At 35.3% G+C, this 11,999-nt stretch overlaps 1 protein-coding gene across 2 annotated transcripts in view; it reads right to left on the bottom strand.

Moving 5' to 3' along the window:
• prkaa2 (protein kinase, AMP-activated, alpha 2 catalytic subunit) overlaps positions 1 to 11,815 on the bottom strand; it is a 22,597-nt gene extending 10,782 nt beyond the window's left edge. The window contains exons 1-4 of one of the 2 annotated variants that reach the window (XM_016267028.1): positions 11,608 to 11,815; positions 9,615 to 9,756; positions 2,629 to 2,722; positions 1,151 to 1,295 (exon numbers count right to left, since the gene is read on the bottom strand). In XM_016267028.1, coding sequence (XP_016122514.1) covers positions 1,151 to 1,295; positions 2,629 to 2,722; positions 9,615 to 9,756; positions 11,608 to 11,701 — 475 coding nt within the window. In that variant the 5' untranslated portion in view covers positions 11,702 to 11,815. Of the gene's footprint in view, positions 1 to 1,150; positions 1,296 to 2,628; positions 2,723 to 7,221; positions 7,303 to 9,614; positions 9,757 to 11,607 lie in introns of those variants that run through there. The other variant, XM_016267029.1, reaches the window with a different exon arrangement.
• Positions 11,816 to 11,999: the final 184 nt, after the last annotated feature.

Below are 11,999 nucleotides of genomic sequence, written 5' to 3'. Positions count from 1 at the left end.
ATTTGCCACTGATGATTCAAACGTGAGTTTTGAGCAGTGTAGAGTAGCGTTTGTTGTTTGTCATTTCTCCGATCATAAATGCAGACATGGTTTTATGTTTACGTGGCGCGATGCAACGCAACACCTAAAAAGACAGTATAAGTCATTATAATCTGTAATTATGTCCCCACTGGATGCAACAAATGCCTCGTTTATAATGGGTTTGAATTTATATGTCTCATCACTCCGACCGGACAGGGCATCACAATATGGTAAGGGGCGTAACATTTCCGTCACACGCTTGAGGTATTCGGCCAATCACAACGCTCTGGATAGCTGGCCAATCAGAGCACACCTCGCTTTTCAGACCGATGAGCTTTGTAAAAATCAACGCGTTTCAGAAAGGCGGGGCATAGAGGAGAAACAATAATGTACAGTATGTGGAAAATAATGTGTTTTTTTAACCTTAAACCGCATAAACACATTTCATTACACCAAATACAAAAAATAATGTTCTTTTTAGCAGCATCATATCACCCCTTTAAATTGAAGCATTTTTACTAGTGGTCTCAAACATTTGGACCCCACTGTATATAGCTCAACACATCTAGCTGCAGGGCAGATTAATGTATTTTTCTCTTTGCCTCTTTTCTGTCTGTGCTCTTCTGTGGATAATCAAACACCATGCCTCATACAAACCACATGAGTGGACGTGCAGCAAAACTGCAGCCGGTTGCTTGGCAACTATTCCTCACAGTCTGCACAACATTAGCTTTCCGTGTGTGTGTGTGTGTGTGTGTGTGTGTGTGTACCAAAGTCAGCGATCTTGGCATTCATGTTGCTCATAAACACATTTCATTACACCAAATACAAAAAATAATGTTCTTTTTAGCAGCATCATATCACCCCTTTAAATTGAAGCATTTTTACTAGTGGTCTCAAACATTTGGACCCCACTGTATATAGCTCAACACATCTAGCTGCAGGGCAGATTAATGTATTTTTCTCTTTGCCTCTTTTCTGTCTGTGCTCTTCTGTGGATAATCAAACACCATGCCTCATACAAACCACACGAGTGGACGTGCAGCAAAACTGCAGCCGGTTGCTTGGCAACTATTCCTCACAGTCTGCACAACATTAGCTTTCCGTGTGTGTGTGTGTGTGTGTGTACCAAAGTCAGCGATCTTGGCATTCATGTTGCCATCCAGCAGTACATTTTCAGGCTTGAGGTCTCTGTGCACCACCATGTGTCTGTGGCAGTAATCTACCGCTGAGATGATCTGCTGGAAAAGACGTCTCGCCTCTGTGTCCTCCACCTAAACATGAGAGACACAACAGATAGATTACTATATAAAACATTATCCTAAAAACAACTGTTTTGTTCTCTGTGGGTTTAAGCTGTATGTATTGTATTTGATACATGGCAAGTCTCTAGAGCAGTACTTTCCTAAAGTAATAGCAAGAATAACTTTTATATTGTTAATAATATTTCAAAATGACAATTTACTGAATTTAAGGAACTTGTTCTTACTTAATAGTTCATATATTATGTCTAGGAAAATTATGTTGAAAATCTGTCAAATGTGATACAGCAGCAATTAAATCAAATTAAATTAAATTAATTTGTAAAATAATGCAAGTAAAAATTACATTCTTGATGTACTTAGAGTGGGATATTTATATACACATTAGTTACATTTGTTATAACAGCCTGCATCATTTTTTAAATGTCACATATTTTCATAAATACAAATACAAAATACAGGCATATATATAAATATATATCTTTGTTTGATCTTAACGAAATATCAATACAGGTAGACATTTTGATCTTAACAAAATATTCTATTATTTCATATGTCCGGCTTATAACTCGTTATAAATACCTTAAATGGTTAAAATACTACTAACCACTATTAATAATTAATTTTCACGTGATAATGCTAAAATATGGATAACTCATATTCTTAGGTCACATTCACGTCAATTGGATCGCTTTTTATATGGCAGTAAAAAACTGACCCAATTTACCTGAATTATTCCTATAACCAAGAACATCATGTCATCAAAACATAATTCAAAAAGTTGGTTAAGTGTTGATGAATTAATACTCTAAAAATAAAAAGCCTCCGATCAAATTTCACCATAGTCAGCTGAGTGTTTGTGCGTGCAAACTAAACAAGTCCTGCAATATGATTGTAGGCAACCCAGATAACACAAAGACTGAGCCCTATGGATGAACTCCCTGACCCTTCCCACGAACACTTCACTGGATCAGCTGCTGTTTGGATAAGCTGGATCCCCATAACCCCAACAGGTTTGGAAGACTCAAAGGTTAATCCATGCTCAAATCCAGACCAGAGCCAGAGTAAAAATTCCCGAGTCTCATAAAGCAGCTTTGGGCTATTAGGTGACCAACACAAAAATAATAAGCCATATTTAGTAATGGGAAAGTCATGTTTCCATAATTGAGTATGATGTTAGAATGCTAGATTGAGAATTAATTGTGATGTTCAGTCATTTTCTAAAGCAAGTATGGCATGCAGCTTTGTACACAATGTGAGAAAGTCACGGGCCTTTCCCATGAATCTAAGAGCCTTTTAGCCTGCAGCTGACTTTATTTGTAAAAGCTTGACAAATGATTCTTACCCTTCCATGCTTACAAATATAGTCAAAGAGTTCCCCTCCAGACACATATTCCATCACCATGAAGAAGTCTGTGGGAGTGCTGATCACCTGATACCTGAAACACACCAGAGAAAAGAACCACAGAAACTCAACAGGAGGCTTTAATGTTGATGCTTTTAACATACAGCAATACAGAGCTCAACAATAAGGATGGCCAATGGGTTGAAGGACACTGTCTTGATCATATACATGTGTTTTTATACCTTGCAAAACTGAGAAGATTCCTGTGATATGCAACTATATATATATATATATATATATATATATATATATACAGTGCCTTGCAAAAGTATTCATACCCCTTAATTTGTTTCACATTTTTTTATGTTGCTGCCTTATGTTAAACTGCTTTAAATTATTTTTTTTTCTTATCAATCTACACTCCATACTCCATAATGGTAAAGCAAAAAACTGTTTTTTAACATCTTTGTAAATTTATTAAAAATAAAAAACTTAAATGATTCCATTGCATAAGTACTCATACCCTTATCTGGGACAGTTGAAATTTAGCTCAGGAGCATTCAAATTGCTTGTAGATGTCACTACACTTCAAGTGAAGTTAACCTGTGGCAAATTCAATTGAATGGTTATGATTTGGTAAGGCACACGTCTTAATTAAAGGTCTAACAGCTGATAATGCATATCAGAGCAAAAACCAAGCCCTGAGGTCAAAACAACTGCCTGTAGAGCTCAGAAACAGGTTTGTGTCAAGCCACACATCTGGGGAAGAGTTCAGAAAACAATTCTGCGTCATTGAAGGTTCACAGAAGCATGTAGTCTCTGTTACCCTTAATGGAAGAAGTTTGAAACAACCAGGACTCTTCCTAGAGCTGGCCTCCTGGCCAAACTGAGCAACTGATGGAGAAGGGCTTTGTTTAGAGTGGTGAACAAGAAGCTGATGGTCATTCTAGTTGAGCTCCATGATCATGTATGTGTACTGTGTATATTTATTATATATACATAAATACACACACATGCATGTATATATAATAAATATACACAGTACACATACATATCTTATGTAAATAGATGTGATTAATCACAATTAATCGTTTGACAGCACTATATATATATACTGTATATATAACCAAATGTAAAATTTGCACTTTGTCCCTATCAAATGTGTATATATATATATATATATATATATATATATATATAATATACATACACCTGTGTGTGTGTGTGTGTGTGTGTGTGTGTGTGTATATATATATATATAATTCATTATTTGTTAATTTAATTGAGTTGAATTGAATTTAAATTCTTCACTAGTAGTACATAAGCATGTTACTATATTAAATTTTAAGTTGCAATTATTTCAATAACTAATAATTCATTTAATTGAATGCTGACCCATAACAAACAAGTTGCAATATGTTGCTTATAATAAAAATTATAATTTTTGAAAATCTGTAAAATTACATGTATATATTTCACAGTGTTTGTAATAATAATATCCTAATAATAATAATAAGGCCAAGCTTACTCTATGAAAACATCTCTTTATAACTCAAATATATTGGATAACAATACAAGACAATAAGCATGACCATCAGCAGGAGTATTGCACTGCAGTTCTTCTTAGAAACAGAAATGTTGATAAAGGTCAGAAATGTTGATCATAATTTCTGCAGGGACACATACTGGCAGTCTGCTTTGTTATTGTTCCTGTTTATATTCAACAGAAGAGCCCTTATAATGGGAGACTTTCAAACAGCAGTAGAGAAGGACAAGGCCTGTATTCCTCAGAGGGGTTTAATATGGAGAATACTCAAAGAGTCTGGGATACCTGATGTGATTTTAAATAAACATAATGCAATTTTACAGAATCCAATCACCGAATTAGAATGATAAAAGGAGAGAACAGAACACGTTGCAATAAAACAGAGCAAATACACAGAGACACACAGCACAGAAGCACAGCAGGGGCTCAACATGGAATGTGTCCAGAATACAATAGCACACTGATTGCATTATGATTAGAAACAGGGGGAATAAGTGAGAGTGGAGAAGAAGTAGAGTGAGAGATTGAGACATGAGTAGATAAAAGGGTTATTCTGTCACTATCTCCTGATCAGAACAATCCTGAAATGTGCCAATGTGCTTAATACTCTATGTGTACTCTATAATACTCTATGAGTCATTCTTCACATTTCCTCCAAATGTACAATTTAAATGCATTTGATTGTCTTTACACTTTTGTTGTGACTTTTAGTTTGTAGTTCTGTCTTGTTCCTGTTTCCTCTGCGTTCACCTGTGCCTTATTATCCAATTAGCTCTTGTGTTTGTCTAGCTCATTGTCAGTATCTTGTTGGACTTTTGTTGGTGAGTTTTATTCCTTGTGCTTCTGCTCTTGGTTTCTTGATTTATTCACAAAAACAGACTTTAGAGTAGTGATGGGAGAAACAGAGTTTTTTTAGATTCTGAGTCAACTGAACCAACTGCTTTGCAAAATGATTAACTGCTCAAACATGCATAAAACACACCTTTTACAAACCAATTACAGATGCTCCTTACAGTGGGTATTTTCTTTATATATATATATATATATATATATATTTTTTTTTTTTTTAACTTATGCTTCGTTTTTGTACTTAGTTTTTTTTTTTTTTTACTATGCTCACAAAGCTGCATTTATTTGTTAAAAATAACTGCTAGTTAAATGCATATTTAATAACATTTAATAATATATTTAATATTTAATAAATATATGTAAAGATATTTTATATAACTATTAAATGTTTGAGAATTGTAAGATGTATTAATGTTTTAAAATAAGTATTTTATGCTCCCCAAGACTGCATTTATTTGATCAAAAATAAAGTAAAAACAGCAATATTGTGGACAAAAATGCTACAATTTAAAACAACTGTTTCTAATATAATTTCTTTTAAAATACGCCCATCACTACTTTAAAGAGGTTATTCATTTTTACTTGATTTTGTGCAGAGATGCACTAATATTAGTAACACTACTGGATGTAGAACATATATTTTATTTTTTATATAGCCATTTTCCACACTCTCTCTGAGTGACATTTTCACAACCCATAGTTTGATGTCCAGTGTGATTTGCATATACATACATATACACTCCGCCAGTTTGGAATTCATAATATATATTAGGGATGCACGATATATCGGCCACCATATCGGTATCGGCCCATATCGGCTAATTTTTTCTGTTATCGGTATCGGCCTGATAAGAAAATTTGGCCGATATCTTAAAGCCGATAAATAATGCATTATTTCCTTCAGAGACACTTCAGATGCGCGCTGTTCGTTTGCAGCCTTTTGTGCAATTGTACATTGTAATATTGTGTTTATTTGATGTATATCTGATTTATCTCATATAGAATGCGTTTGGTTAAGTTAAAAGAGCGCTTCAGTTTACCGGTGATCATCTTTAGCTCAGCACACGCAGCTCAAACAGCAGTGCACAACATTAATAACTATGATTGGGAATGTCGTGTATATAACATTCTAATGAGAACATTATTATAATAAAACGTTGTGAATCTTGATAAAAATACAGTAATATTTTAGAATTTAAAATGACTTTTCTATTTTAATTAGTGCTGTCAAACGATTAATCGCATCCAAAATATTAAAAAAAAAAATTTTTTTACATAGTATGTGTGTACTGTGTATATTTATTATGTAAATACTAGGAGTTGCACCGACTAGTCGACTTCAACTCGACTTTCATAACATAAAAGTCGACTTTAAAAAAAAATCTGAAGTCGTTCACCCCTAATAAATACACACACATGCATGTATATATTTAAGAAAAATGTTACGTTTATATATTATATTTATATATAATATGAAATATATACATGCATGTGTGTACATAATAAATATACACAGTACACACACGTATATTAGCCTAAACAAAAAAAAATATTTTGGATGCGATTAATCGTTTGACAGCACTAATTTGAATATATTTTAAAAAGTAATTTATTCCTGTGATGGCAAAGCTGAATTTTACAGCATCATTACTCCAGTCTTCAGTGTCTTATGATCCTTCGGAAATCATTCTAAAATGCTGCTTTCTGAACAAGCCATTTTTGCAGCTCAGTTTCAATAAATGGTTGTTTTGAATTGGGCTAGCTAGGCTTTGCTAGAGAACATAATTGCTATACCAGCTTCCAGCACACACCAGACTGGACCAGCATGGAAATGTAAGCAGGTCAAAGCTGGTCTTTTCAGTAGGACTCATTAAAATCAATTACTCGCACATGTCTAACCACAGAGGGAAAATAAATCTGTTCTGACATCTTCATTCAAATCGCTTTTGAAGTATTTGCCCACAAAAAAAAAATCTTTGTCATTAGTGAAGTTGAAGCAGATTAAAGTGACACACATCAAGTAATGTCAGTGTGTGTAATGATCCTTGTAATACTCCTAAAGTTGTAAGTGCACCGTATTAAAGTCTCCTGAAATTGCAGTTACAAAACATAAAGCTTCTTAAAATCTTTTTATTTTAAGCCTACTCATTAGTTGATTTTGTTTCTATTGATTGTGTTTTGATGTGTGATTGACTCACAGCTTGATGATGTGTGGATGTCTGAAGAGCTTAAGGTTCTGAATCTCTCTTTTGATTTTCCCCACGACATCGAGACTGCGGATCCTCTGCCTGTTGAGGATCTTCACGGCAACTTTATGTCCTGTTAGCTGGTGCTCTCCAACTGTTGGCCAAACATACACACATCAATGAAGACTCAGCTGTTATCGGCTTTCAAAAATAAAGAATAATCGGTTATCGGTATCGGCCAAAATTTTCATATCGGTGCATCCCTAATATATATATATATATATATATATATATATGAAAGTCTTATGCCCACCAAGACTGCATTTACTTGATAAAAATACAGTAATATTTTAGAATTTAAAATGACTTTTCTATTTTAATTAGTGCTGTCAAACGATTAATCGCATCCAAAATATTAAAAAAAAAAATTTTTTTACATAGTATGTGTGTACTGTGTATATTTATTATGTAAATACTAGGAGTTGCACCGACTAGTCGACTTCAACTCGACTTTCATAACATAAAAGTCGACTTTAAAAAAAAATCTGAAGTCGTTCACCCCTAATAAATACACACACATGCATGTATATATTTAAGAAAAATGTTACGTTTATATATTATATTTATATATAATATGAAATATATACATGCATGTGTGTACATAATAAATATACACAGTACACACACGTATATTAGCCTAAACAAAAAAAAATATTTTGGATGCGATTAATCGTTTGACAGCACTAATTTGAATATATTTTAAAAAGTAATTTATTCCTGTGATGGCAAAGCTGAATTTTACAGCATCATTACTCCAGTCTTCAGTGTCTTATGATCCTTCGGAAATCATTCTAAAATGCTGCTTTCTGAACAAGCCATTTTTGCAGCTCAGTTTCAATAAATGGTTGTTTTGAATTGGGCTAGCTAGGCTTTGCTAGAGAACATAATTGCTATACCAGCTTCCAGCACACACCAGACTGGACCAGCATGGAAATGTAAGCAGGTCAAAGCTGGTCTTTTCAGTAGGACTCATTAAAATCAATTACTCGCACATGTCTAACCACAGAGGGAAAATAAATCTGTTCTGACATCTTCATTCAAATCGCTTTTGAAGTATTTGCCCACAAAAAAAAAATCTTTGTCATTAGTGAAGTTGAAGCAGATTAAAGTGACACACATCAAGTAATGTCAGTGTGTGTAATGATCCTTGTAATACTCCTAAAGTTGTAAGTGCACCGTATTAAAGTCTCCTGAAATTGCAGTTACAAAACATAAAGCTTCTTAAAATCTTTTTATTTTAAGCCTACTCATTAGTTGATTTTGTTTCTATTGATTGTGTTTTGATGTGTGATTGACTCACAGCTTGATGATGTGTGGATGTCTGAAGAGCTTAAGGTTCTGAATCTCTCTTTTGATTTTCCCCACGACATCGAGACTGCGGATCCTCTGCCTGTTGAGGATCTTCACGGCAACTTTATGTCCTGTTAGCTGGTGCTCTCCAACTGTTGGCCAAACATACACACATCAATGAAGACTCAGCTGAAATACCATCACCAGCAGTTCGGTGTTGTAAACACAGCTGATGAAAGATAAGTTTTATTCCAAAGAAAGCAAGCATCAGAGCTGTGGGCCAGCGACCTCCAACACATACCTTCTAAGAAAACAAAGAAAGAGAGGAGACTTTCATTTCAGGTCTGAGCCCTCCATTCAAACAAACAAAACCTGATCTACTATGAGTTTGGACTTTCGTATTCTAGCCTTAAGGCAATTGCTTATATAGTATTATACTGCTCAGTGAACATTATGAAAACAAATACCCAAATTTCAGCCCTGCACATTATTGTAACAAGAAAGATATTTCTACAAACTGGCAAAGGTGGGGATCCACACACACACACACACACACACACACACACTTGTCCACATATTTGTGAAGAAGACCTCCCATAAACTGATATTTTTCTTTAATTATAATAACTACACTCTGACCAATTGCTATACCAGCTTCCAGCACACACCAGACTGGACCAGCATGGAAATGTAAGCAGGTCAAAGCTGGTCTTTTCAGTAGGACTCATTAAAATCAATTACTCGCACATGTCTAACCACAGAGGGAAAATAAATCTGTTCTGACATCTTCATTCAAATCGCTTTTGAAGTATTTGCCCACAAAAAAAAAATCTTTGTCATTAGTGAAGTTGAAGCAGATTAAAGTGACACACATCAAGTAATGTCAGTGTGTGTAATGATCCTTGTAATACTCCTAAAGTTGTAAGTGCACCGTATTAAAGTCTCCTGAAATTGCAGTTACAAAACATAAAGCTTCTTAAAATCTTTTTATTTTAAGCCTACTCATTAGTTGATTTTGTTTCTATTGATTGTGTTTTGATGTGTGATTGACTCACAGCTTGATGATGTGTGGATGTCTGAAGAGCTTAAGGTTCTGAATCTCTCTTTTGATTTTCCCCACGACATCGAGACTGCGGATCCTCTGCCTGTTGAGGATCTTCACGGCAACTTTATGTCCTGTTAGCTGGTGCTCTCCAACTGTTGGCCAAACATACACACATCAATGAAGACTCAGCTGAAATACCATCACCAGCAGTTCGGTGTTGTAAACACAGCTGATGAAAGATAAGTTTTATTCCAAAGAAAGCAAGCATCAGAGCTGTGGGCCAGCGACCTCCAACACATACCTTCTAAGAAAACAAAGAAAGAGAGGAGACTTTCATTTCAGGTCTGAGCCCTCCATTCAAACAAATAAAACCTGATCTACTATGAGTTTGGACTTTCGTATTCTAGCCTTAAGGCAATTGCTTATATAGTATTATACCACTCAGTGAACATTATGAAAACAAATACCCAAATTTCAGCCCTGCACATTATTGTAACAAGAAAGATATTTCTACAAACTGGCAAAGGTGGGGATCCACACACACACACACACACTTGTCCACATATTTGTGAAGACCTCCCATAAACTGATATTTTTCTTTAATTATAATAACTACACTCTGACCTACACCTTACACTTTTTTTTCATATGCTCACAAAGCTGCATTTATTTGTTAAAAATAATTGCTGGTTAAATATATTTAATAACATTTAATATATTTAATAAATATTTGTAGATATATTTTATATAACTTAACAGTTTAAAGATTTTTTTTAATGTTTTTAAAAAAAGTATTTTATGCTTACCAAGACTGCATTTATTTAATTAAAAAATGCAGTAAAAACAGTAATGTGAAGACATTTGGGTGCATTATGCAAATATTTCCACATAGTGAGGTAGATATGTGGGGGCGTGTTAAAACGAGGCGTTTTAGGGGGCGTGGCAGAGTCTTAACTTTTATAAAGAATATCTCTTTGGTTTTGAGACTTTAGTCTTTGCAACTTCAGGGATCTTATCTATGCACAATCAGCTTGTAACACTCCAAAGAGAAAGGAAAACTTGAAATCGCATCATGTGACCCCTTTAAAATATCGAAATATAGGCTTATTGAGAGGACGTTTTTGACAATTTTTCAGGGCACACCACCAGGCAACATGTAGTGTGCCGTGGCACAGTGGTTGGGAAACACTGGTCTAGGTAGGAATCTTAGTAGGTTTGAAAACACAGCATTTGTTTTTCTTGAGGTGAAATTATGCCCACAATGTATCCGTAGTTTTATGTGCATCGACTAAAATACATTATTAATGCCAGTATGTATTTTAACGCGACACACAACGTTTTATAAAATAATTTTTTACTTTAATAATGCCCAGGAAAAGCTCAAACACCGGGTTTCACCCGTGCTAAAGGTCATTCCCACACGCGCTTAGAATAGAAAATGACTGCAAGGTCAAAGCGGCACTGCAGGTAAAATATACTAACTACAACATGTATCCCGGTGCTGCTTTTACACTAATAAGAAAAATATACGTTTGAGACAAACGTTTTAAAGATTAAACCATTTGGGTGCTGGAAATGTATGCAAATAACATGTTAAAGAGCGCAGCTCAATGACTGATCGCACTTCAGGGAGGATGACAATGCATTAACATGTGTAAAATACCAAATATTGAGAAGGCGTAAGTACGTGAGCCCTAAATATGACCAAAATACGAGATGGTTTCCCAAATGTTGTTATACTAAACATTTACACAAACAAGATTGCAAAGGCAGCGTCTACTGTGGTGCTGAAAGAATGTCCAGCTCTGCGTCGTATTCACTAACAGCATACGTACTCTGTGCGCCTGGAGGACGTCAGCGGAGGTGCTTCCTACGCAATCTATGCTACGTAAATTGCGCACAACGTCCGCCGGCAAGTTCAGCACTAACAACCCCGAAAACATACGGTCGTGCTTCCATTCCACGCAACATTCAAACACGTATAGTAAATGAATAGACTTAACTCTTCACTTTTCCAAATGTCCCGACTCCCAGCGTGTCTCCGAGGATGTAGTGTCCTATCTTTACCCTGCCTTCGTGTTTCTGCTTTTCAGCCATTTTACTATGTGCGATCCTCGGGCTGCCTTGCAGGAGGCGGGATTGAGCACATGCGGTAGAGAGAGCTTTAAACCCCTCTAAGTGCTGATCTGAATTCAGCTTCAGGGGGCCTCTGTAAACTGTACACAAACAGACAGCTCTCTGATAAGGCGTTAACTGGTGGGAAGGGGTGCGGTTTAGGTAAACAAGTAGCCTATTCCCCTCACATACTAGCCTACAAGTCACAGCTTTACCTACAATTAAATATAGCAACATTTCCACATTATCAGTGTTTGTTTAGCTTACTGTTACAGTTCAT

This window comes from Sinocyclocheilus grahami, unplaced genomic scaffold (assembly GCF_001515645.1).
Source record: "Sinocyclocheilus grahami isolate Dianchi unplaced genomic scaffold, SAMN03320097.WGS_v1.1 scaffold35.1, whole genome shotgun sequence".
NCBI classification, from domain to species: domain Eukaryota; kingdom Metazoa; phylum Chordata; class Actinopteri; order Cypriniformes; family Cyprinidae; genus Sinocyclocheilus; species Sinocyclocheilus grahami.
Note: the sequence above shows the minus strand (reverse complement) of the source record. Positions and strands in the feature narration are given on the sequence as shown.